This window comes from Haliaeetus albicilla, chromosome 14, assembly GCF_947461875.1.
Source record: "Haliaeetus albicilla chromosome 14, bHalAlb1.1, whole genome shotgun sequence".
NCBI lineage: Eukaryota > Metazoa > Chordata > Aves > Accipitriformes > Accipitridae > Haliaeetus > Haliaeetus albicilla.
Genome location: NC_091496.1, coordinates 20,610,445 through 20,635,487, shown reverse-complemented (window position 1 = coordinate 20,635,487; position 25,043 = coordinate 20,610,445). Strand labels below are relative to the sequence as shown.

At 35.9% G+C, this 25,043-nt stretch overlaps 1 protein-coding gene across 16 annotated transcripts in view; it reads left to right on the top strand.

Annotated features, from left to right (window-relative positions):
- The window catches only part of BRD1 (bromodomain containing 1), a 78,439-nt gene that overhangs the window by 35,302 nt on the left and 18,094 nt on the right, over positions 1 to 25,043 (top strand). For 13 of the 16 annotated variants that reach the window (XM_069801915.1, XM_069801912.1, XM_069801920.1 and 10 more), the window contains 5 exons: positions 3,760 to 3,891; positions 7,309 to 7,437; positions 8,249 to 8,561; positions 9,358 to 9,618; positions 12,854 to 13,342. In XM_069801915.1, coding sequence (XP_069658016.1) covers positions 3,760 to 3,891; positions 7,309 to 7,437; positions 8,249 to 8,561; positions 9,358 to 9,618; positions 12,854 to 13,342 — 1,324 coding nt within the window. Of the gene's footprint in view, positions 1 to 3,759; positions 3,892 to 7,308; positions 7,438 to 8,248; positions 8,562 to 9,357; positions 9,619 to 12,853; positions 13,343 to 23,987; positions 24,231 to 25,043 lie in introns of those variants that run through there. The other 3 variants (XM_069801926.1, XM_069801924.1, XM_069801925.1) reach the window with 3 other exon arrangements.

Genomic DNA, 25,043 nt, shown 5'->3' with positions numbered 1-25,043 from the left:
TAGTCATCTTTGTTACTCCAAGTATAAGCCAAACCATAATGAAGACTTTAATAAACAGCTGTGGCATAACTGTTGTGAGAATGCCTCAATTTTTGAGAAATAGATGGGAAAATACTTCTTATTTTGTGAGAGGTCAGAATGTCAATAAACCTAAATAGGTTTTCAGTCAATCAAAGGAACATAAACACTGATGTAATACAGATTCAGAGGAGAATTTTTTAAATTATCATTATTATTTAAATGGAAAAGAAATGTTAAGATGAGGAACCAAACCCCTGACAATGGTTTCAAGATAGATGCCTAGTGGAAGGTGGTTTTGATCCCCTCTCTAATGTTTGTTTACTAGAACAAATTTGGCAGGGGGTGAAGCGTGCATGATTTAAAATTACTTCCTAATGAACGTGTTTCAGAGCTCAGTTATGATATGCTTTTGAAGCTGATGTTGTATCAGGTAACAGTTCTAAACCAGGGAAGAGGATCTTGGCTTATATACTACCTCACCATCTGCAGGAACAAGGAACCCTCTGAAAGAATGGTTTATACTGTCATTTCTCTTTCCACCTAGAAATTCAGAAAAAGTAGTGGAAATACTCTAATAAATTTACATCCCCGTTATTTTAGGTTTTTTTCTGTACTTAAAGAATGCTTGAATAAAAATAAGGAATGAAATTTAAGTGTAGTAGCTTGTTGCTGCTGTAGTGAGGTTGGTTTAAAACTGCTGTTCAGAGAAACAAAGTAGAAGGTGCTGGTGACTAAGTTCATATCTGCACTGAAGATTTCAGTAAGAACACAAGTTGCAACCACTAAATGGTTTTGACTGATTGGCATACAAGTGCCAGCAGAGGGTCTCAATAAAAATAATTGTATTGATCAAGATCCAGTTTCATCACTGTAATTCTATTTTTGTTTGACTCGTATTAAGTTACGGTCCCTGCAGGGAGTGAGGCTGTCCTCATGTGTTCACATCCAGAGTAAGGAGTGATCTGTTGGTACACTAACATTATTCCTGCTGGTATGCAGAGAGTGCTAACATACTCATGGTGGGAGTTGGAGCGGAAGACCAGTTCTCAGTTGATGAAGGTTCTGTGTGTAGACTTAGAAGTGTTTCCCTCTTCCCTCAGTGTTAGTAAATGTGTCAGTTTTAGCTTTTCTAGATAGTATTTGGTGTTCAGCAAGAACTAAGTCCATCAGAAAATATCACGGTTTCTTTCTAAATTTTTCTTGTGTTGCCAGCCAGAAGAAAGTTTCTGGCTTCTTTATGGAAAGAAAGATTTGGAAGAAAAACTCTTTACCAGGAAGTTAATAGAAACTTTCCTTGTCAGAAAGCTTTTGAAAACTAAAAATTTTGAAGGGAACTCTTCATCTAAGTTTTTACTAGTTAGATACTGGAAACCAGCGCATCATGCTCTTTTCAGCTTGCCTGGATCTTCTCATCTAGTTAAGGTATCTCTTATATGTCAGATAATAAACAGGTTAGGGTAAAGTGGGTTTATCTTGGCTATTACAACCATGTCTGCCAACATTACTTTGCATAGAAGTGTCCAAAAATTGGAGGCTTGCTATTAATCACCAAGCCAGAGTGATGTTCAAGAAGGGGGGGCGTGTGTGCACAAAAAAAAGCAAAGAAGGTGCTCTTGATACTTTGGATCAAATCTGCAGATTTACACCTACCTGCCTATTTTATGAAATGAAATTGGTCAAACAACTGATTCAACTAAAAGGATTTTTTTTTTTTTTGAAGTGCAACTCCACCTTCAGGTTTAGCCAAATACTTAAGTCTCTAATGAACTACCCCAAGATCTGATGTAACTAATAACATTTTTTTTCTTGCTGTATTTAAGTTTCCTGACCCACCCTAAAACTAGTATGGTTTTGTTGACTTAGCGTTCAGCAGGATCAGTTCCCCAGTTTCATGAACTATGCAATTACATAGGGCAAAAGAGCAGACTCTGAATGGCTGCAAGCAAAGGGAGGACAAGCATTCCACTTTTAGCAGTAGCCACAACTTAATTTTGGTCCTGAAAAACAGTGAAACTATGAAAAAGTTGTATAGCTATGTTAGTTAACAGTTAGGTTGCTTTTCCACACATGGGACCTGTATTTAGAGATGAAGGGGTGAAGGAGAACAGCAATTAGTGGCAGCGTAGACTTTCTAATTCAGTGAGTCTCTGAGAATTTTAAGGAATTGAAAATGTGCATATTACTATTTGTTCTGTCAAAATTTACTTTGGTCTATTCTGACCCTCAGCAGTTCAATTATTTGTCTAAGTCAAGACTTAACTCCTTAAAAGAAATGATAACTGTTAGTAGTAAGAGTCATTAGGAAAGGGAACCTAGAAGTTTCTAGCTACAATTTTTCAGTCTTTTTTTCTTGGGTTTTTTTTTTTTTTGAAAAGAGGAACAAACTGTCGTTTCCAGATTGCTATATTGTAGTACAGAGATAGTTGATAGTTAAGGATTTTCAACTTCAGTGAACCCAGAGTTTTGAATAAAGCTAGTTTCATAGCTTCCACAGCTACTTGCCTTTACTTTTACAAAGTTTATAAAGCAATAATTCTATGCAGATCATAGAATCATAGTGCTTGCAAATCTATTAGATATTTTTGTAAACTGCCAGTTTTTGCAATTCTATTTCTAGAACCTTTTGTCTGAAAAATTGCACAAGCCTCCTTTAGAGGACCTATGATATTTGTAAATTATCTTTCTGTTAAGGAGGTTTTTGCTTTGTGTGTAACAATTTGCAATGTTGATTATTGTTCATCTGCTTCGCCAGTTTTCTTTATTCCTCTGCCGTCTTTTTTTTGTAACTTAGGGAATTTATTGTTTGTTTTAGTTTAAAAAAAACCCACGACGATCACTTATCAAGTATGTATTGCGTTATGCTAGTTACAGGCAAGCATACAAAGCTTTGAATTGCTTTCTGAGATTCTTTTATAAAATATTCATTTGAACTGTAATAATTTTCCAAAGCAGATGTTTCTTTTGTGTACTTGGTACTAGTACTAGGTACTAGGACTTGGTACTAGGACTTTTACTTTTTTATGGCCTTGTTTCTGGCAAATTACCAATACCATTTGAATACTATAGGTAGTATTCCAATATCATCCTTTTTCTTATGAAAAATAGTAAAAACAAACAAGAAAGTCTCTGTTTTCTGTATGTACAAATCAAACTAAATACTGCAATTGTTTAAACACTACTTCCTAAAAATATGTGAATTAAATTCTTTCATCCATTCACTGAAAGGTTGTATTACTGCATTTACCCATTTGCAGTACCATTTGAAGGTACTATATTATTTAATAAACTGCTTTTCATTTCCTGTCCTCAGAAGTCATAATGATTTTGTTCTGCAACAAGTGTGTCCTAATTCTGCTGGGTGCAGTGGAGGTGGATACTTGAGTTTCTGAAGAAGCTGATGATGTTCACCTCGTTTGGATTTTGATGTGAAAATACTGAATCTTATTTTGCAAATTGTTATACTGCTGGGTTGCTGTTTGCTATACTGCATTTTCTTATGTAAATAGCCTTCATCATAGGATTGCTTCCCCGTTTATAGATTTTGTTTTCAGCTAGATGGTTGAGAAACTCTAGAAGATATCCTCTTTTGTTGCAGTATGAAGCTTATGACCAAGTGCCATAGCTATAAGACAGTAGTTTCTCCTTTCCTGTGAATATGTTCTGTAATTGCATAAAACTAGCTTATAAAAAGTGGTTAGCATTTTTTATTTCATAAAAACCTTTTGATTCTTTTCTTAGAGAGAAGATGATGAAGAAATGCAAGCCTTAAAAGAAAAATTGAAGTACTGGCAAAGGCTGCGCCATGATCTTGAAAGAGCGCGTTTGTTGATTGAACTTATACGTAAACGTGAAAAATTAAAAAGAGAACAGGTAAATGGAGTACCTTTTAATTTGGTGAAACTTTTCTGAAGGAAAGATAGTTTAAGTGTTCTCACACACAGTTTTTGCAACAGAAAGACTGCAGTGTTCGTCTCCTAATCCTCACATAGGATCGAGAAACATATGTACATGCATGTGCTCATGCAAACTGTTTAAAATACATAAAATTATCATAGAATCACAGAATGGTTTGGGTTAGAAGGGATTCTTAAGGGTCATCTAGTCCACCCCCCCCTGCAATGAGCAGGGACATCTTCAACTAGATCAGGTTGCTCAGAGCCCTGTCCAACCTGACCTTGAATGTTTCCAGGGATGGGGCATCTACCACCTCTCTGGCCAACCTGTGCCAGTGTTTCACCACCCTCATCGTAAAAAATTTCTTCCTTATATCTAGTCTGAATCTACCCTCTTTTAGTTTAAAACTATTGCCCCTTGTCCTATCGCAACAGGCCCTACTGAAAAGTGTGTCCCCATCTTTCTTACAAGCCCCCTTTAGGTACTGGAAGGCTGCAATAACATCTCCCCGGAGCCTTCTCTTCTGCAGGCTGAACAACCCCAACTCTCTCAGCCTCTCTTCATAGGAGAGATGTTCCATCCCTGCAGTCATCTTGATGCCCCTCCTCTGGGCCCGCTCCCACAGGTCCATGTCTTTTCTGTACTGAGGGCCCCAGAGCTGAACACAGTACTGCAGGTGGGGTCTCACAAGAGTGGAGTAGAGGGGCAGAATCCCCTCCCTCGACCTGCTGGTCACACTTCTTTTGATGCAACCCAGGACACCGTTGGCCTTGTTTTCATTGGCAGTGTTTCCTTTTTTACAGTCATCAGGGACTTCACCTGACTGCCATGACTTGTCAAGTATCATGGAGAGTGGCTTGGCAACTACATCAGCCAATTCCCTCAGGACTCAGGGATGCATCTTGTCAGGTCCCATAGATTTATGTATGTTCAGGTTTGTCAAGTGGTCTGGAACCTGATCTTCTCTTAAAGTGAGAGGGACTTTGCTCCCCCAGTCCCTGCCTTGAGGTCCATCCACTTGAGAGGTGTGGGAAGAGAGGTTGCCAGTGAAGACTGAGGCAAAAAATTAGTTGAGCACCTCAGCCTTCTCATCTGTTGTTACCAGTTTGCCAGTTGGGTTCATTGGGGCGGTATGCTTTCTCTGACATTGCTTTTCTGGCTGCCATACCTGTAAAAGCCCTTATTATTATTCTGTGCATCCTTTGCCAAGTTCAGCCCCATCTGCACCTTGGCTTTCCTTGCCCCATCCCTACACAACCAGGCAATGTTCCTATAGTCTTCCCAGGATGCCTGTCCCTGCTTCCACTGCCTGTGCATTTCTTTCTTGCCCTTTAGTTTGTCCAGCAGGTCTTGACTCATCTCCTGCCTTGCTTTCCTGATTCCTTATACCTGATTTTCTTACACATCGAGAGCTCTTGCGCTCTATGGAAAGTGTCCTTAAAGATCTGCCAGCTCTGTTCTGCTCCCTTGTCCCTGAGGGCAGTTTCCCAGGGGGTCCTGTTCACTAACTCCTTGAACAGCTGGAATTTTACTTTCTTAAAATTCAGGGTCTTGACTTTACTCTTTGCGTGACCTGCATCCCTCAGGGCTGTGAATTCCACCACTACACGGTCACTGCAGCCCAGGCTGCCTCCAATCCTGATGTCTTCGATTAGCTCACTTGTATTGGTGACCAAATGGTCCAGTATCGCATCCCCTCTGGTAGGACTATTACCTGGCCTAAGAAGTTATCCTCAGTGCACTCCAGGAGTCTCCGTGCTTGCTGTGCTACTTTTCCAGCAGGTGCCAGGGTGGCTGAAGTCCCCCAGCAGGATGAGAGCCTGTGAGCGCAATGCCTTCTGTGGCTGAAGCAAGAAGGCTTGATCAATAGGCTCCCCTTGATCAGGCAGCCTGTAGTAAACATCAACCACAAGGTTCCCTTTGTTGCCTCGGTCTCTCTAATTCTTACCCATAAGCTTTCAACTTGCTCGTGGCTATTCTTCAGAGACACCTTCACAGTCTATCTATTTCTTGATGCACAGAGAATCCCTCCTCTCCCTCCTTCCTCACCTGTCCCTTCTGAACAGCCTGTAGCCATCGATAGCCACACTCCAGTCATTCGTCCCACCAAGTTTCAGTAATGGCAGCTAGGTCATAGCTTTCCAGCAGCATGGTTGCCTCCAACTCCTGTTTGTTGGCCATGCTGCGTGCATTGGTGTATAGAAACTATTTAACAAGCCATTCCGTTAGACTTGCAAAGACAATTGGTTTCTGAAGAACTGAAGAAAATTTGATCTTTTCAGGTTTTCCCAATACATGTGCCTATACTGAGTAGCACTTTAATGTCACTAAAAAAAGAAAAAAAAAAAAACACCTGCATGTAAGTTGTACAACATTTTAGAGTTAACGTTGCTGGGAGAAGAGGTTTGAGGAAGCGATAATGCAGAAAGATAACATTTTATATGAAAACTGAAAGCAAAATGTTTGCCCATATGAATGTTGTAATTGTCCTAATTTATAAAAACACCATTCCATTTTTACTTTTTGCAAGCTGTGAACATTCATTGCAAGCTAATACAGTTTGTAATTCTTGAGTGCTTTCTGGAATTCCATGCATCATTCCTGTACATTAACATATCACTTGCTATACACATGTATTGTGTGTTACTATATATACGCATGTATTTTATGTGTGTGTGTATAATTTGTTTACACGTTTATATTGTGCGTATATATAAAGACCCCATTAATGTGTCATTAAGAATTTATTTTTACCGTAGCAAGATTGTGTCAATGATGAGAACTTTACATGGCCTGAAAATAAAACTATAGAGGAGTTGTAATGTTGTAAAAAATAATGAAAATTCTGATGGATGATCAAGTATTTGAAGGTGTTGCTGATTCTGGTTTTTAAAATTATTTTCTTGGGATTTATGTAGAACATTGTCTTTAAAATTACTCTTTGTTTTGGTCTTACATAGCCTGTAAATGTTCATCAAATTCTCTTTTTACACTTTGAACATGGCACTACAACTGAAATTTAATTTTAAACATGTTACCTTTAAATTCTTGTTCTTATATTTGCATTGTTGGCAGAATATGAAGCTGTTCTTATGTAATACCTTTTAAAAGAAAAGACAGTTAAAAAATGGAACAAAGTTATAGATAAAATAGAAATGTGAGTTCTGAGGAGCTGGAGTTGAAGCTGAGTCTACAATGAAGGGATTAGAATGAGTCATCAGCTTAAAACGTATGTCAGACAAATGCCAACTGATGATACTGAAGGTAGCATTGCACTTGTTTAAGTAAACATGTTTATATTGTGTTTCATATCTAAAGTACTATTGCTGCAAAACAACTTTAAAACAGTTTCTTAATGAAAAATGCTCAATTGAATAATTATTTCTTCTTTAGGTCAAGATTGAGCAGGTTGCTATGGAACTTCAGCTTACTCCATTCACTGTACTTCTGCGATCAGTTCTGGATCAGCTGCAGGAAAAGGATTCTGCTCGTATATTTGCTCAGCCAGTGAACCTTAAAGAGGTATGTTTTAAGCTGTATTTCCTTATGTTTAGCTATGACTTGGTGATGTTTAAGTGCAAGAAACAAATAGTTGCATGCAGAGTTGGGAGCAGTGTTACCTTTTAATCTCTATCCTGATAATTTATGTTATGAGTTATGACTTACTCCCATGAAAGTCTATTTATGCTCATATACCAAAATAATTTCTGGGAAATACTTGTACAGAATAACATGGTACATATTGATCTTTTGCGATAAGATTATTTGATAAAGCAAACCCAAAGGGCGTCTTAAATATTCAAATGTGGATACTGTGTTCTTACTTGCAGGTGAAATTCCTTTTCATTCACTGGGAAACTAGATAGAGTGTGCATGTGTGTGTGCATAGATACATACATATACAACACATACACATGCATAAATAACATGTAGACATGTCTATATAAATTGTATATGTATGTGTGCTTATAGTACATACACATGTATATATCATACATATGTGTACATAGGTATAAATACATGTGTTTATGCGTAAGCATAAACATGTATGGTATGTAAATAAAACCACAGAATTCTAAAAACACATAGTTTGACCATCTGTTAGTAGAGCTCCAGCTTGTTACCTAAGATGCAGAATCTTGTCATATGTAAACTTCTGTTGGAGTGCAAATGTTTGCAATATGAAGATGTGCAATTCTAAGCTACATTTTGAAGTTCCTGATTTGAGGTGTTACAAAATATGTTAAAAAATGTGGATCAGTTAATAGCTAATGTTACTTTGTCTGTAATAAGATAATTTTACCCATTTCATGTTTTAAATATTTATTCAAAGGTTCCAGACTATTTGGATCATATTAAACACCCTATGGATTTCTCTACCATGCGAAAACGGTTAGATGCTCAAGGCTATAAAAACCTCAGTGAGTTTGAAGAAGACTTCAATCTTATCATAGATAACTGTATGAAATACAATGCAAAAGATACAATATTCTATAGAGCTGCAGTGCGGTTAAGAGATCAAGGAGGTGTAGTTCTCAGGCAAGCTAGGCGAGATGCTGAAGGAATCGGTTATAATAATGAAACTGGAATGCACTTACCTGAACGGCCTAAACTTGAGTCACCTCAGCCTTTCTCTTGGGAAGATGGTAAGATGTTTTTGGATTATTTTTAAAAGTTGCATTTTTTCATTACACACAGTGTGTACATTCCATACAGATGTTTAAGATTGTTGCTGTTCTGTTTGCTGACTACATTTCCCGCTCCCGTGAAAAACACCGCTTGAAAGATTCAAATGTTTGTATTCTACTAGATCTGTCATTAGAAAACAGTGTTATCCAGATTCTGATTTGGTCAGTGCCAGAGCCTAATTTAACAAGATACATGAAAAAGGTTTTTAAATTGAGCGCCTCCTTTCACATGATTATATATGCTTGTAAGTCATGGAAAATGACTACCTGTGCATATAAACTTAAGCATATTCTCAAATAACCTAATGAATTAAAAAATCAAGCACGTTTGTAATACTAGGAAGTAAAATGACTTCTTTTGACATACACATCAGTTTTCTGAGGTTTTGGCAGTAAAGGAGGATAATTAACACATTTCTTTTATAACCATAATCTTGCCCTTTGACAAGAAGGATATCATCTGTTAGGGTGGGAAGGATTAATTACGTCTTCCTTCTGACCTTTTAATTCTTTGCTCTACTACTTAGTTTTCTTGAGCAAAATGCTTATCAAGAAGAATAGTAATTATACAGTAGGAATTTGTTTCAACATTTCTTCACTGGTGAAGCTACTAAGACTGTAATCTAAGTAGCTTTTTGATGACATTTTTTAATTTTGGCAAGTGAATTTTTTTTTTTTTCCTCCTGTGGGTATTATTATTCTGGGAAATATTCTGGGAAACGCACATTTTCAATTATGTGTATTTTGACTTCAGTGGATAGGTTACTGAATCCTGCAAACAGAGCGCATATGTCCTTGGAAGAACAGCTGAGAGAGTTACTAGAAAAACTTGATCTCACCTGTGCAATGAAATCCAGTGGGTCGAGGAGCAAAAGAGCAAAGCTGTTAAAGAAAGAAATCAGCATTATTCGCAACAAGCTAAGTCAGCAACACAACCAAGCTCCTCAAATAGAATCAGGTATTGGAAGTTTTGAAGAAGAAAGTGCAGCATTAGAACAAGACGGAGAAGAAGAAGGTAAGATTTTTAAACCATGTTTAAATCAGTACTGTTCTGAACCTCTTCAGTCAGGTGCTTTAATCATGTGAATTAAAGAGTGTAATAAATGAATATTATATTTAGTTTTTAAATGGACAAATAGCCACTTAATCACAACAAATATTTTAAGAATAGGAGAATTATCTTTTTTAAACAAAACCTCCCTCCATTATTTTCCACAGTAGCAAGGCTTTTTAAAAATTTGGGCGTTAAGAAATGAAAGTAAAAACAGTCTCATACAAAAAGGAATCGGAAATGCCTGAGTGGAGAATATCTTTGTGCTTTCAGAAATCCACTTAAATGCCAAAATACGTACTAAGGATCATGTAAGCCTAGGTCAGTGGTGCTGAAAATCCTGGCTGTTGTACTGCCTTTTGTAGCTTTTTTGTTCTCTGCTCCAGACTGGCGAGGGTGGAGGGTAGGTTTGGCTTTGGGGTTTTATTTATTTATTTTTTTAAATAAAGCTAACTATTGATAGGACTTAACAAACTTAATGTTGTAGAATTAAGTCAGCTGTATCTAACCAGCCCTTCTCCTTGCGCTTCTCTTCCTCCTCAAAACATTGGTCTTAGAACTGCATCTACTCTTGTCTAATTCCCATTTATTTCAATGAGAGCAATATACTAGAAAGACCTAACTTTATATTTCGGTTGAATATTGTATTTGCATTTTTAGCTTTTAAATCAGTTACTGATGTCTTTATTGCTCATTTTTAAATGATGCAAAGAAACTCTAGTCTCAAAAAAAAAAAGGTTCTATTGAGTTTGTTTCACAATCAGCTCTTCTCTAAAAAGCTAACCTATTTTTCTTTAGGAGAGTTAGAGACGTGTTTCATTTTGAGTAAGTGCATTGAATGGGAGGAGGAAAGAGCTCAAGGGAAAGTGGAAGCGTAGTAATAAATAAAACAGTCTGTGTCTGGTGCAGCTTGATGCTATCAAAATTTTTGAAAGGTGAAGTCAGTAAAATGACTTTCTTTAACTGCCATTCAAAGAGCAACTTGGTGTTTAATTCTTAGTTGTGACTACGAGAATGCTTTTCAAACATAACTTGCTAAAGATTTGAACGACAGTAGTAGCAAAAGTGTACATGAATCGGCAAGCTTATCTTGTTTTGAGGCCATTAAGTATTCTTAAAATGTTTAATGATTTTTTTTTTTTTTTTTTTTTTTTTTTTTAAAAATCTCCAAGTGATGATGATGCTGAATATAGTTCTTTAGGAATGTAGTTTCTGGCAGATAATGAATACACTAACTTTTTTTACTTGTAGCCTAACATTTTTATGACACAGCCTTTCACTGCAGCTGTTGTGCAAAATAGTCGAAAAGTGAGCAGTAGTTGTTTTCTTACACTTACAGTATGCTTTTTAAAAAAAGCATAATGAAGAGCATGATACAGAGTTAATTGGCATTGTTAGAATTCTGATCTAGTGAAGAGTAATAGTCATTAGTTCAAACTTCGATTGTGAAATGGAAGGTACTTTGAGGAGTAAAGAAAACAAACTGCCAGAGAAGTATGAGGAAAGTAGTAGAATCCTGTACCCAGGATTACCTACAGGAGCTGACTTTAGAAGAGCTATGAATTACACCCTTGCAATTCTGTTTTCAGTTTATGATCATGTGAAAAATATGGTACCAGAATAACCCCATGAAATTAGGTTTTAGTGTCTAAATAGTTCTCAAGTGTTTTTCTGTGCTTAAATCTTTTTGTGAATATTTTCTAATTAAACGTAAGAAAATAATGATTTGTTCACAAAGAACAGTCACTTTGGACATTCTAAACTACAGGCTTTTTTAATTGGTGGTACTTCAAATGTGCTTATCTGACTGTAAATTTCATTCTAAATGTCTTCCTGAAATACTGTTTACCAATTCTAATACTTGTATGCATTCAAAGGATGTGGGCATCATCACACTTCATTTTAACCATATCTTTTTAATATGAACTATGCTATTGTTTGATTAAACCTTAAACAATGGGGCAGAGATTTTTCTGCACTTAGAAGACATTGATTTCCAAGTAAGCATTGCTGAGCCAAACCAGTGTAGAGATAATATTTAATCCACTACAGATACAGGGCTTAAACCCTTGGGTTTTTACACCCTTTTTTCAGGTAACGTAGAGAAATTACCTAAATTTTAAAATTTCATGTGATAGCATAAATACTACATCAGTCTCATAGAGTTACTCTAGAATAAATGTCATCTTTCTTTCTTATTAGTTTATATTTTAAAAGATTCTTTTGGAAGCTGGAAAGAAGGCTTTAACATCTTTTTGAGTTGATAATTATGGGTTAGGAAGTGCTTCTACTTGTATTTGGGAATGCTGTAACAGTAGAAAGTTTCTTTTCTTTCCCATCACTTGGGATGAAAGACTGAAACTAGTTTTATACGCTCACAGTTATATCTTCGTTGTCTTTTCCCAGCATGGAATTACTGGAATTGACTGGGACATGATCATGTTGAGGGGAAAAAAAAAAAAAGGAAGGAAGAAAAAATGGTAGAGGGTGGTTTTTCTGATTTCTCCTATCAAGTCTGCATTGTCAAGTGTGTATTTGCCAGCTAGTGGCTAATGAAGCTGCAAGACTTTGGGGGTGGGGGTAGGTATTTCCACCCACCCACCCCTTTTTTTTTTTTTTTTTTTGAGATAAAACTTCTATCTACAACTGTCAAATAGCTTTGCAAATCTTGCCTTTCTATAAATTTTATAACACGTTTTAGCTCACTCTAGTAGATAGGTTACAAATACTTTTTTTTAATGCTTATCTGATAAAATTTGTCCTAGGTGGGTAAGGTGAATATTGATAAGGTGACATAGATAAAAATGTATATTTTCAAAAATTTTACTTGAATGGCAGTGTAATTGCATTTAACAGATAATCATCCACCACCCCAACTTTCTATTTAAAAAAATAGATTTCTTAGTTATTAGTTAATGAAACTAACATAACTGCATGAGAAGTAAAAAGTATTCATCCAGGTGTAAATTGTTAACACCAACGATAAACGCCTACTTTTCTATCCCTATTACATTCCCAGTATAAAATTAGGAACTACTAACTAGGACAGATTGTTGCTAGACAAGGTTTGTTTTTAAAATGTTATGCTTTGTTTCCAAACAACAATTTATTTGGTGGGCTGCACATTTATAGTGAGTTTTATAATAGACTTTATAACTACAGGTTTTCAAAAATCACACTCTATTTATAATTTTTTCAGGAGATAAATCTCCCCCTAAACTTGAACCATCAGATGCATTACCTCTTCCTTCAAACTTGGAGACTAATTCAGAACCACCAACCCTCAAACCAGTAGAACTCAATCCAGAGCAGAGTAAGCTTTACAAAAGAGTAAAATTTGATAATGAATTATATAGCACTTCCATTCAGAAAGAAATAAATGGACACACTCCAGAACACTTACTTGACAGTAATCTCAATGAGTCGACTGTTTCTGCTGTAGCTGAGTCATCAACTGATGTAAACAGACGTACATCCATTCTCTTCTGCAAATCGAAAAGTATAAGCCCCCAAAAGTCTGCAAAGAACACTGAAACCCAGCCAACTTCTCCACAGCTAGGGACCAAAACCTTTTTGTCTGTAGTCCTTCCAAGGTTGGAGACACTTCTGCACCCAAGGAAAAGATCAAGGAGTGCATGTGGAGATTCTGAGGTTGATGATGAGTCCCCTGTAAAGCGCTTGGATACAGGTAAATGTTACAAAACTTATTTGAATGGATGCATCTCAAAAGTTAACATACCTGTTAATTTTTTAACATACATGTAATTCTTAATCTCCAGTTTTAGCACTTGAAACAGTTTTTCCTCATAGTTGAATAGTTAAAGTTCAGAAAATTACCGATTCATTTTTGTGTTGGCCCTACACACTTAGACTTAGTGAACCAAGTTTTACTTTTTCACAGTTTTCACTTTAGCAATGGAATCTTCAAGTTTACATGTATGGGTGGGTGATTTTTAAAATTATTTTTTTTAAGCTGTTTTGTATTTCCTTTTGTTGCAACCAATAGGAAAGGTGAATCAGCTGCTTTTTTGGAAATTCCCTGTGAAATTATATGGAAACTTTATCTATGTTGCCAAAACCAGCACTCATAAGGAGGAGCATGGAAAATACATGTTCCGTGTATGACCTCATTTTGCTGTAGTGTTACTCCAAGCATATTTTCATGTTATGAAACTGATGACGATGACTATGTATGAAGTGCTTTGTATACCCATGTATTTATGGAAATGTTAAAGTCCCAAAGTATAATCATATTTCCTGTGTTTCTTTTATTTAGTCTGTGCATTTTAATAAATGTAAGATTGCAATCCTAATGAGACTTCTCTAAAAAACATTAAAAAAACCAAACCCATTATCTTGATACGTTGGTGCAGTACAGTTGAAGACATTAATTACACCTTTTCTTAGCAAACCGTAATTCTATTTACTGGTGAAGTTTGAATAAAACCCTCTTTGAGAAAGAGCAGCAGGATAAGGAAATTACTTAAGTATATTTCCTTAACATTATCCATGGCCATTGCTATGACTTTTATATTACCTTTGAAAGAAATACTCTGGTTCATTGTCATGTTGATAACCCTTACACAGGAATGAAAACAGCATGTGGGGTTTTTGTGTCTTTGAATGTAAGATACAGGAATTTCATTTGAACATCTATTGTGATGATGTGCTTCAAAAGCTGTTTGTGTGTTTTGTGAGGGTTTTTGTGGCTTGGCGGGGGAAGGAGGGTTGGTTGGTTGTTTTGTTTTGGGTTTGGGATTTTTTTTGTTGGTTGGTTGGTGGGGTTTGTTTGGTTTTGGTGTTGGTTTTGGTTGTGTTTTGGTGTTTTTGTTGTGTTTTTTTGTTTTTTTTTTTAAAAATGATAGAGTGAGGAGGAAAATTATTCTAATGCTGGAATCATAGCGTGAGAAAGTGATAAGATTCTTTACTTGTTTCGCCTCTTTGGAAAGCCCCAGTTTCCACTTCTTTTCATAACAGCTTGGAAAGAGCACATAGATTTGATCTGGTACTTTAGTTCTGAAGTAGGAATCATGTGAAGGTAGTGTGATGATAGAAATGAGTTAATCTTCATTAATGATATAAAAAGCTTTGGTTTCCAAATACTCCAATTTATGGGTCTTTAATCTAGATAATTTCATTGTATACCTCTATACAGATTGCATTTTATCACACACACAGTGAATCAATTTGTGCTAGATCACACCAGGAATTAGTACTAATTCATTAAAATTTTTATCTTAAACATTGTGAATTGCTTCTTTGGGGAAAAAATTGTTTTTATTACATAGGAAAACTTGACTTAATTCTTGACACACACATTAAAAAAAAAAACCAAAACAAAACACCCAAAAAACCCCACCCCAGTTTTCTGAGTATATTTTAAATCTGTCATTTTGTTCCTTTTCTCTGTGGAGTTAGGTGTATGTGGGGTAAATATGCTATTGATTATCTTCAAAACAAACAAAAAAAACCCAACACAAACAATTATGGATAGTTTCTTCTAATTCTAGTACTTTTCCCATTTCTGAACTTCTAGGTTTGTTTTTTGTTTTTTTTTTCTAATGCAATAGCTAGGCTAGTAACAGGAATAAAATCCAAAAGGTTAAAACATTTTATTTTTCTATTTTTTAAATAAATTCTGAAGCCTCTTCCTGCAGCTAATGAAGATATGCACAGAATTAAATGTATGTAGAACTAATATTTAGGGGGCATTTATATTTAAACTTTTTATTTGTTTGCTCAAGAAGAGACTGTGTATGTGAATTGAAATGTTTTAGGCAACTTAAATTCACCTGAAGGTGTTTGAGTTATTCTTTAATAGTATGTGGGGTTTTAAGTATATATGGTTCATACAGATGTGCCAGCTTATCAAATTCTATTCCTGTGATTCTTTTTCCATTTGCAACCAAACATTTTGCTTTCACGTTGGAGATTTTATTCCTCATGTTATTTCCAAACTTGTGTCTCTGCTAATTTAAGCAATTTGCAGTTGGCAGCTATTTTGAGCTACAATTCAGCAGGAAACCAGCACAAACCTCAGATGCTTTCCAAGATTTAAAACCAGTTGAGTTGTTTTACTTTTGCATATGCAAGCTGGTATCAATTCATGCAGATGTCTATGTTCTGATAAAAACAAATGAGATGATGTATACAGTAATACATATATTTTTTTTTCTATTTGGTTATTTTTCACAAAATTTTAATTTCATGCTGCTGTTAAAAAATGCTTTTATTCAGAAGAATTCAGCAGACATGAACTTTTCCCTCTAAATCCATACCATGATAGAAAAAGTGTGCTTCAGGCTTCTTACATGTGTTCTTGTGATGTAGCAGCTTCAAGAGCAGTCACTGTAGTTGAAAATTAATTATTATTGCACAGTTTTCTTTGGTAGAAATGTTCAATATCCTCAATTACAGTGGATATAGGAAAAAAGTCATTTAAAAGGACTTTGCTTAATATACAAAGCATTGAAATTTTTAAGTGGTCAAGAGCTGCGCCGTCACATCTTTTTTTCTTCCTTACCTATTCATAGCCAATGCAGGGGTTTTGCCGTTACTTAAGGATGCCTTGTTTCGTCCCTCACCTTACTCCTTGGTGTTTCCCCTTTCATGTCACTCATCTGTGTTCTTGTATGAGGAAGTTCAAAGGAAGACTCTAAAGCTTGCCTAGTTAAGTAAAACCACACCCACTTTGATGTTTCATTAGTCTCACAGACTGCCTTTTGTTATGCTCTCTTGAATTACATTCGAGGTTTGTATGCTTGCCAGTTAGTTTCAGGAAGGACACATACAGGATCCATTGGCACGCTATTCTGTAAGTATGGTGTCCGATATGTTGTTGGTTTTTATATACAAAATAATTACTGAAATACTAGCTTTTTTCAGAAATGGGGGACTATTGCACAACATGGCAACCTTCAAAGAGGACTGAAAGCGGTTCACTTTAATAGTCTGACCTCCCTTTATATGTATATCTTTGTTTAAAAATTATGAAGCAATAAATAGTGTGATGTAACCTTAAATTTTAATTTCATAGTGTACTACTAGGGCATTATCACTTACATATATAGAGCACATCCTTCTCCATAGCTGCTATGTGGAAACTGACAACTATGTAGTAGAGAGATGTGCTTAAAAATTTTCTATATGTACTTGATGTATCTTCGTTTTGCTTCACATGGTATCTAGCAATTTCAAAAAGAAGATAGGTTGGTTTTACTTAAGAAATTTTGGTCACATCAGAGATTGATGTATGATTGTTGAAGTTCAGGCATGTCAAATCTTAACTGCAACAAGTTCAGTGACCTTTTCAAAATATCCATTGTATGCTTACCTTACTCTTTTGTTACAAAGATGAAAACTCTTCATCGGGAAGTTAGTTGGTGCAATTATTACATCTGAGAAAAAGCTCAGTAATAGATAAAAGGTAGATTTTACCAACCATTTAAAAAATTGCCTCTATCGGTTGTGTATAGGTAGGCCAAACTCCAGGAACAAATGTCTGTTTTAAGATACCTTTTAAGCATTGTAAAATGCTAGATTAGGTTCAGATTAAATTTTCGTGTTGTTCTTGGTTTTATCAGTCACCTTTTTAAGCTTTCATAAATTCAGGATAGTAATTCACAGTTACTGTGTTGGTACACTCTATTTTAATTAGAAACCAAGTATTCAGAACATACTATCCTAAAGCAATCACTTTAACTTACCATTGAATTAGGATTGCAAATAGCGATTATTGTAGTGCGGTATGTTGGTTTTCTATTATTTCTTGGCTAGATAGCAGTAATAGAAAATTTCAGTGAAACATATCATTTACTTAGTATTATTCTTGCTTCCAGCTACACAGATTTTCTCAAAGCACTGTGTCGTGGTTTAACCCCAGCCGGCAACTAAGCACCACGCAGCCGCTCACTCACTGCCCCCCCATCCAGTGGGATGGGGGAGAAAATCAGGAAAAGAAGTAAAACTCCTGGGTTGAGATAAGAACAGTTTAATAGAACAGAAAAGAAGAAACTAATAATGATAATAACACTAATAAAATGACAACAGTAGTAATAAAAGGATTGGAATGTACAAATGATGCGCAGGGCAATTACTCACCACCCGCCGACCGCCACCCAGCCAGTCCCCGAGCGGCGAATCCCTGCCCCCCCCTTCCCAGTTCCTAAACTAGATGGGACGTCACATGGTATGGAATACACTGTTGGCCAGTTTGGGTCAGGTGCCCTGGCTGGGCATGAGAAGCTGAAAAATCCTTGACTGTAGTCTAAACACTACTGAGCAACAACTGAAAACATCAGTGTTATCAACATTCTTCCCATACTGAACTCAAAACACCGCACTGTACCAGCTACTAGGAAGACAGTTAACTACATCCCAGCTGAAACCAGGACACACTGAAACAGATGTAAACAAACATTTATAACAAGGATCACTGCATTAGAATATTTAACACAGTAAAAATCATAGGATTTTTGGGGGGACGGGGGAATTTATCATTTCTTATTATATACTTTGCATGCAGTTGTCAGTATACAACAATTACACCTTATTAAATCTATTAGTAAACGTTGGGCTGACTTTGTGCCTGATTGCTACAAAATGTTTGACGGCACTTAAGAACTTTCTGTAAGTAACCTGTATGTGAATTCCACTTGCATTTGATATAATTTAGTACTATAGCAATGACCACTTAATTTTATTTGGTGTGCTATGGATAGAGATTATATCTGGGGTAAAATGGAACACAAGTTATTTTTTGAATTCTTCAGTACTTGATTTCTAGTAAATCTTTGGCTCTCTGGAGCAAAGGCCAATTTGATTAAAAGTCAAGCTTCGTATGTGCAGTATTCAATTACCATTCTCCAAATGGAAGGAATGAAAGTAAAACATTACATGTCTAAGAACATAATTTATGTCCTGTAGGTAAATAACAAACTAAACTAGAGGTTGCTCAGTGAAAAAAACAAATTGGCATAATTACGCGCCTGGTTAACATAGGCAGGAATGATAGTATATACATATATTCATGAGTAAAATGCAGTAATTTAATTAAATCTACTGACAGATCCAGAGTCCTTATACTTTGAATTAAAGCTATTCTTTTTGTTTTCTTTTTCCTTTAGATGCGTAGTGATTGTTTTCTGTGGAATCTGATGTGAAATTTAGTTATTTAAGTCCTTAGTGATGTCCAAAAACTTCAGCTGCCTGCCTTCAGGAGACTTCAAAACATAAAACATTTTAAGGTGTATATGCGAACAAAGAAAGCGTTGGAGATTGTGAAGGCCTAAAAGGAATTATCCCCTGGCTTGTTAAATTTGTCAGTGTAGAGACACAGGGACTACAGGACCTCGACTGCTGAGTTGTCAGGATAAAACCAGGCTGCACATCAGCCCAGAAGTACCACAGAGGCTGAGAAAGTGAAGTTTGACTGGAACACTACCAAAATTGGGGGGGGATGCTAGTGCATTTTTTCTTGGTTTTAACAAGTTTGTTTGTTCAGTGGTTGTTTTTTTTTAATGGGATGATAGGCCACTGAGAAACTTTGACCATTTGCTAAGAAAATCAAGCAAATTAAGGAGAGAAGTTTAAAAAAAACTTAATGCTGCATTTCTTTATCTGTATTTGGCCCGCTCAAGCTTTAGACAGGAATTCTGGCATCCCTACTAAAATTGTTGCCAATTTAATTTCTGGAAAAAATTTTATAAATAGGGGAGAATTTTTGTAATACATGTGGAATAAAATAAGTGCCTGAGGCAGAAAAAGGGGGAAGGGAACTATTTTATACCAGTCAGCAGTTGCAATGACATATAAATGTTCCTTTTGGTTTTATTTCATCTAAAGAACCATAGTATTAACTTCCTCACCACTAAAAATCCTTTGCTTATTTCTTGATTTATATTATTAGAATAGAGGGAATTTTGAGCAACGTAGTCAAGAAGACTGGGGCTTGATGAACAACTAGATAAATGGGGGGTTTGTCCTTTTTCAAGGCTTGTGAAGTGTGTGCATGCGTAAGTTACAATATGCATTAATATTTTAGAAACTTTTCTTGGGTCTTAAACCTGTTAATTTTTTTGAAAGTACTATATTTCGAGTTATTTTTAAGATATTAATTATTAGCACCCAACTTACTGTTGCTGTGTTTTCTAAGATCAATATAACTGAATCTTCTGTAATAATAAAAAAATATCGCTAGATGCCCTTCTGTTTTTCTTTATGCTGTAGAAGTTGTGGAGCCTTGTACTGTATTCTGGCATTAAATTTTTTTGGAATGCTTAGCTCATTTCTTGGCCCAGGTTTGGCTTTCTAAAAACTAAAATGTCATAGTCCCCTATGCACTTCATCTGTGGCATTTAACACTAATTTTTCTGTGTGGTGCAGATGGTAAACAGAGAACTGTGGGATTTATTGAAGGTATTAAAAAAAAAATAGTGAATTTGGCGATCCACACTATGCTTACAAATTAAGAACACACTTGCCGTGGTGTTGGGGCTGAGTATAGATGACCTACCTTAAAATTCACAGGCTTTGATATCATAAAAGTCTCTTGTATCAGGTACATAAAGTAGCAGAGTTCATCAAATCACCATTATATTTGTCCTGTTTGGAACATCATAGAATAGTTTTGGTTGGAAGGGACCTTTAAAGGTCATCTAGTCCAACCCCCACATACTTGCCTACAGGTCTGATTTAAGAGATTGATGATCATCAAAATTAATCCAATGACTCCAGCACTAACTTGGGGCACTGAACCTGGCAGTCAAAATTACAGGTGATTTGGGGCTTATTCTGCTACGAGTGGAGAGAGGGAGACAGTTCCCACAGTATGACTGACTGCAAGATAAATGTCGCTCAGAAAAGGTTTGTGTGTGCATTTGTTTTCTTTTTTTTCCTTTCCCCTTTTTTCCCCCTAGATGAGAATAGATTATGTATTAGGTGTATAGAGGGAGGTCCTTCAGACCAGAGTAATTATGGTAGTATGTACTCTTTTACTGTATCATACATGCAGTCCAATATTTTGGGGCATTTTTAGTTGATAGCTCTCTTCTGTGTTTCCCATTGTAGTACCCAGACATAGTTTCTTCGGTGTGCAGAGGAGTGTACACATTAAGAAAGTATCCTATACAAAGAAACATGTATTACTCAAGAATAGGTAAAATAGTTGAAACAAAGTTGCTTTTATTTTATTGGTACCAAAACAGGGTTCATTGGTCCTGCTGTCACTTGGACTTTGTCAGGCCATGCTATCCTAACATGGTAATGCTTCCCCCCATTTTCCTTTCTCTCCTCCTTCCTTTTTTTCTCTTCCTTTACTTTTCCCTTTCCTCCAAAACTGTAATAATACAGCTGTCACTCAGAACTTTTTTTCCAGTGACGTTATTAGAAAGTAAATGGAGATGAAAGCAGATGTTGAGGACTAACCTTTGGCTGATAGGAATGGCTAAGTATTCCTGAGTTGTATAAAAATATTTTTTTGTTGAGGATAAAGTATTTTCAGTCAGGGGGGCAGGGCAGGAAACATACTATAGATTCATCTGATTAGATACAAAGGTGTGTATATGCAAGTCAGCCTTATTTTAACTCTTTGTGTTCAGTGCTGCCTAAACATAGCAAAGCTGGGTTGGTGTTTAATAGCCCTTGATTATCTTCACTTGACGACGCTTCAAGCACTGTCAGGTTGACTGTATGAGCAGTGAAACATCTTGTTTTGTCTTTGCTACTCCTTTCATTGAAGCCAGGAAGACAATCTTAGGATTGCAGCACTGTTAATTTTTGCTTGGCTAGAACAAAATTTTTTGTGTGATGTTACGGTCTCTAAAAGGATTCAGATCACGCACTTCCTCAAGTACTGTGTAAGCTATTTTAGAAGGAGGCTGTTCCATGCCTATAGTAAGCACTGGATCTTTTATACTGAATCACTTGAAGTTTTCATCTCCCTGTGTGAAATACCTCTCAAGGTACAAAAAGCCTGGAAAATTAGGTCCAAAAATACAGCTGTGTAACTTCATTAAGTAACTGGCTAATTCGAGGACATGTGGTTTACTGTGTTGTCCTGTATGTCATCTCAGGAGTGGCAGATCTCTGGTAAACATTTCTGCCTTCATCTTTCTTTCAGATGGCAACTTCAGTTTCAGTTTCTGTTCCCTGTCCTAGAGTGAGGCACAGATTAAGAACTGATGTTTCTAAATAGCTGTAAAAGGCAAATAAATAGCAACTGATTTGTTTCCTTTTTAATACAGTAGGATTGCTGGACATGCTTACATAAGAGAGCTCTAAAGTTCACCTGTCCGTCTGTTTCCTTTTCTTTGGATACCATGCACAGCAATTGTGTTCTCACAATTACAGGGAGACATTTACTTTCAAAGAAGAAGAAAAAATGTGTAAAATGATTTAGATAATAATTTAAGAAAAAAGTAGTTAGTTCCATTTAGGAAATTAAATAGCCTGCCTTTGTAGGTCCTGCTAGGCTGGTCTGAAAGACTGCTAGGCACTAGGTTTTTGATGTCATGTATTGATAGATAATTATCATGCTTTTTCATGATAAAAGTTGAGAATGAAAAGAATCTTTACTGATTTTAAGTTTTTAATAAATCTTAAGTTTTCTTCTAATTTATATCAGGTGAGAAAAATAGAGGTCTTCAAATGGAAGATGTGTAAGAAAGTATTTTTTCTAAAGGATCTTTACCTTTTGCATGCTGCATAATTCAGAAAAAAATGTTTGTAAAAAAGAATCTGATCTTAAATCCTCATAAGTAGTCTTTGCCAAGATAATCAGAAGTAAACAGTCCTAAATATCACTGACTTTTCATAGTCATTATGTTTCTTGTATCCTGAATGGCATACCATTGATCTGTGTGTGATTCAGGCACTTAAATCTTGTACTTTACAATCATCTGTGTGTGTTTTACATGTCATAAATCATATAAACTAGAGCTGACTAAAGAATTCAATTTGTAAAGTTAGTTTTAAATTCTTCAAGTTTTGTGCTTGCACTTTTTAATGGCATTTTGTACTATACTACTACTGTCATCAGTCTTTTCTATACCACTGGAACGGCTGATACTCTCTAGAAGAAGTTGTAAAATGTCTTTTTGAGAAATGTTTCTGCTTGTATGTTCTTTTTTTCCTTTCAGATTTTTCAGGAACGTTTTCAAACTTCCACTAGTGTTGCTTCCCACTTGTATATTTTAAAATGTCTTGGAACAATCATCCTACAGTACAGTGATCCTATTGTTGTAGTGCACAGAGCAACAGACAACCGTTATCTTGTGGAAGCTGTAGTTACTCAATGTTGATTAGTTTTCCTTTCTGTTGTGCAATTCAGATTCAGCTGTTTTAGCAGACTCTCATCTGATTAGCCAGAGACACTTCTTATTCGCGGATTTCAAAGAAAATCAGTAGTTAACAGGGTGAATTCTTAAGCATTCTTTTGAAACATATCAGACTTTGACTATTCGGTGAGCCATCAAACTATTCATTACATGTTACTTAAACTGACAAAGATGAAATTTTTCTGTTTAGGATCTTGAAAGCTGCTGCTCTTTAGTGTGTAGGTGCCACATCATGGGCTCACACTGAGCTTTCTTTGCTGTCTTTGGCCTTGACCAAATTTTAAGCAAGTTTTAAAAGCTTTATTTCCATGGGGATTCTTCACACCAAACTTTATCATCCTTGTGAGTAACTGGGTCCCATTTTGTCTGCATACTGAAGACTGTTTTAAGAACTGTAAACTTTGATGTGCTCAGATATTCATCTGTGTATTCTGCAAAGAAGAATTGTGTCTAATAGTCTTACTGCACTCCAGAATTTACTGTTGGAAGTAGACAATTATAGGGTTACTCTAAGGTTCACTTTTTAAAAACTTGGTGGATGCCTTCCTGTTGCTGCAATACACCCATTTTCAAGGTTTGCATATTTAAGAATACAATAACTTCTGATTATTTATTACCTTAAAGTATTCCTTTATCCTGTCTGTGCATACCTGTATATATAAATTCTCTTAAATTAGGGTCATCCCCCTTCTTACTCTTAACGGAGGGATTTTTAGATACATTTCAAAACCATGTTCTTGATGCATATCATGCACGTGGAGGTTGTATTCTATGCTTTCAATGATTTGCATATATTTTCTTTTTCAAGAAAGAGGACTGAATCAAAGTGAAACTTTTAATCTAGTTTGACCTCTTTCGAAACTTAGCTGAGTATTAGTGTTAGAATACGTGGAACACTTGTATCATTCTGTCTCTGGACGCTGCTGTAAGGATGGCTTATTTATTTGAAAGCTCTGTTTCCTTTCAGAGAGACTTAATGGCTTTTTCACTGTCTTCCAGGTTCTCATATTAACTAATATCATGCTGGGTATTTATCTCTTTGGATCCTAATTATTTTCTGTTATCCTCAACATGGAATGGAACTCAATTAAATGATCATTTTGGAACGCAGAAAGACAATTACATTTGAAGTAATTATTTTGGATCATGTTGGAGACACCAGCCATCCTTAAAACAAAACAAAAAAATGAACACTGTTGGAGGAAGTCTTTGACATATATGAAACTATGCTCTTCATTCAATATATTGCCCCATTTCCGTAAGTTATAAGTTGTACATGTTGTAGTATATGTGACACAAACTGGTCGCAGATTTTTAGCAGTCCCAACGTTCTTATTCCCAGAACATGCTCTGTGAGAGCAGATTAATTAAAAATGTTCCATCTCCATTCTCTTCCCTTCCCCAAAAACCAGTCTCATCCTCCGTGGAGAAGTAAAGCTTACAAAAAAATGTTTTGCCTATTTTTGTGCATTTATGTAGTTTTGATAAAATACACATTTTTCTTTAGTCTTCACTAAAATATATATATTAATGTCACTGGTGCTGGGTAAGTGCACAAGTCAGGACTTGATTAGTCCTTGCTTGGTAAAATGAACCTAAATAGTGTTACATAAGTGCTGGTGCGCTGTGTGCATTGTTTTTTGAATGCTCTCACTTTTTTAGTGGTTGAAATTATTTAATGGTTTTCATTATTTCTCAGCTCTTCTGATGTGGTTTTAATACAGCACTTCATCGTACATTTGGATATGCTGTACAAGTTCTGCTTCTCTATTTTTGTTTCAGCAGAACTGCAAGATGCGATTGCAGTCTGAAATGCAAAATTCTGTTTTCTGTGGCAGCATTTTTGTACATTCATGGAGCATGCAGCTCCTTGGACTATCCTGAGTGTTGTTCCTGTGTCTTTTTTTCTGAACTTCTGCTGTCTTTTGGGAGTTACCTTTTCCTGCTTCCACTTTGTATGGGTAACAAGATTCTAACTTGCTTGATGTAGGCAGTCAGTGAAAGTTTTAATTACAGTTTATGAACAAGCTGCTACTGTTGAGAAAAAGTTGAAAC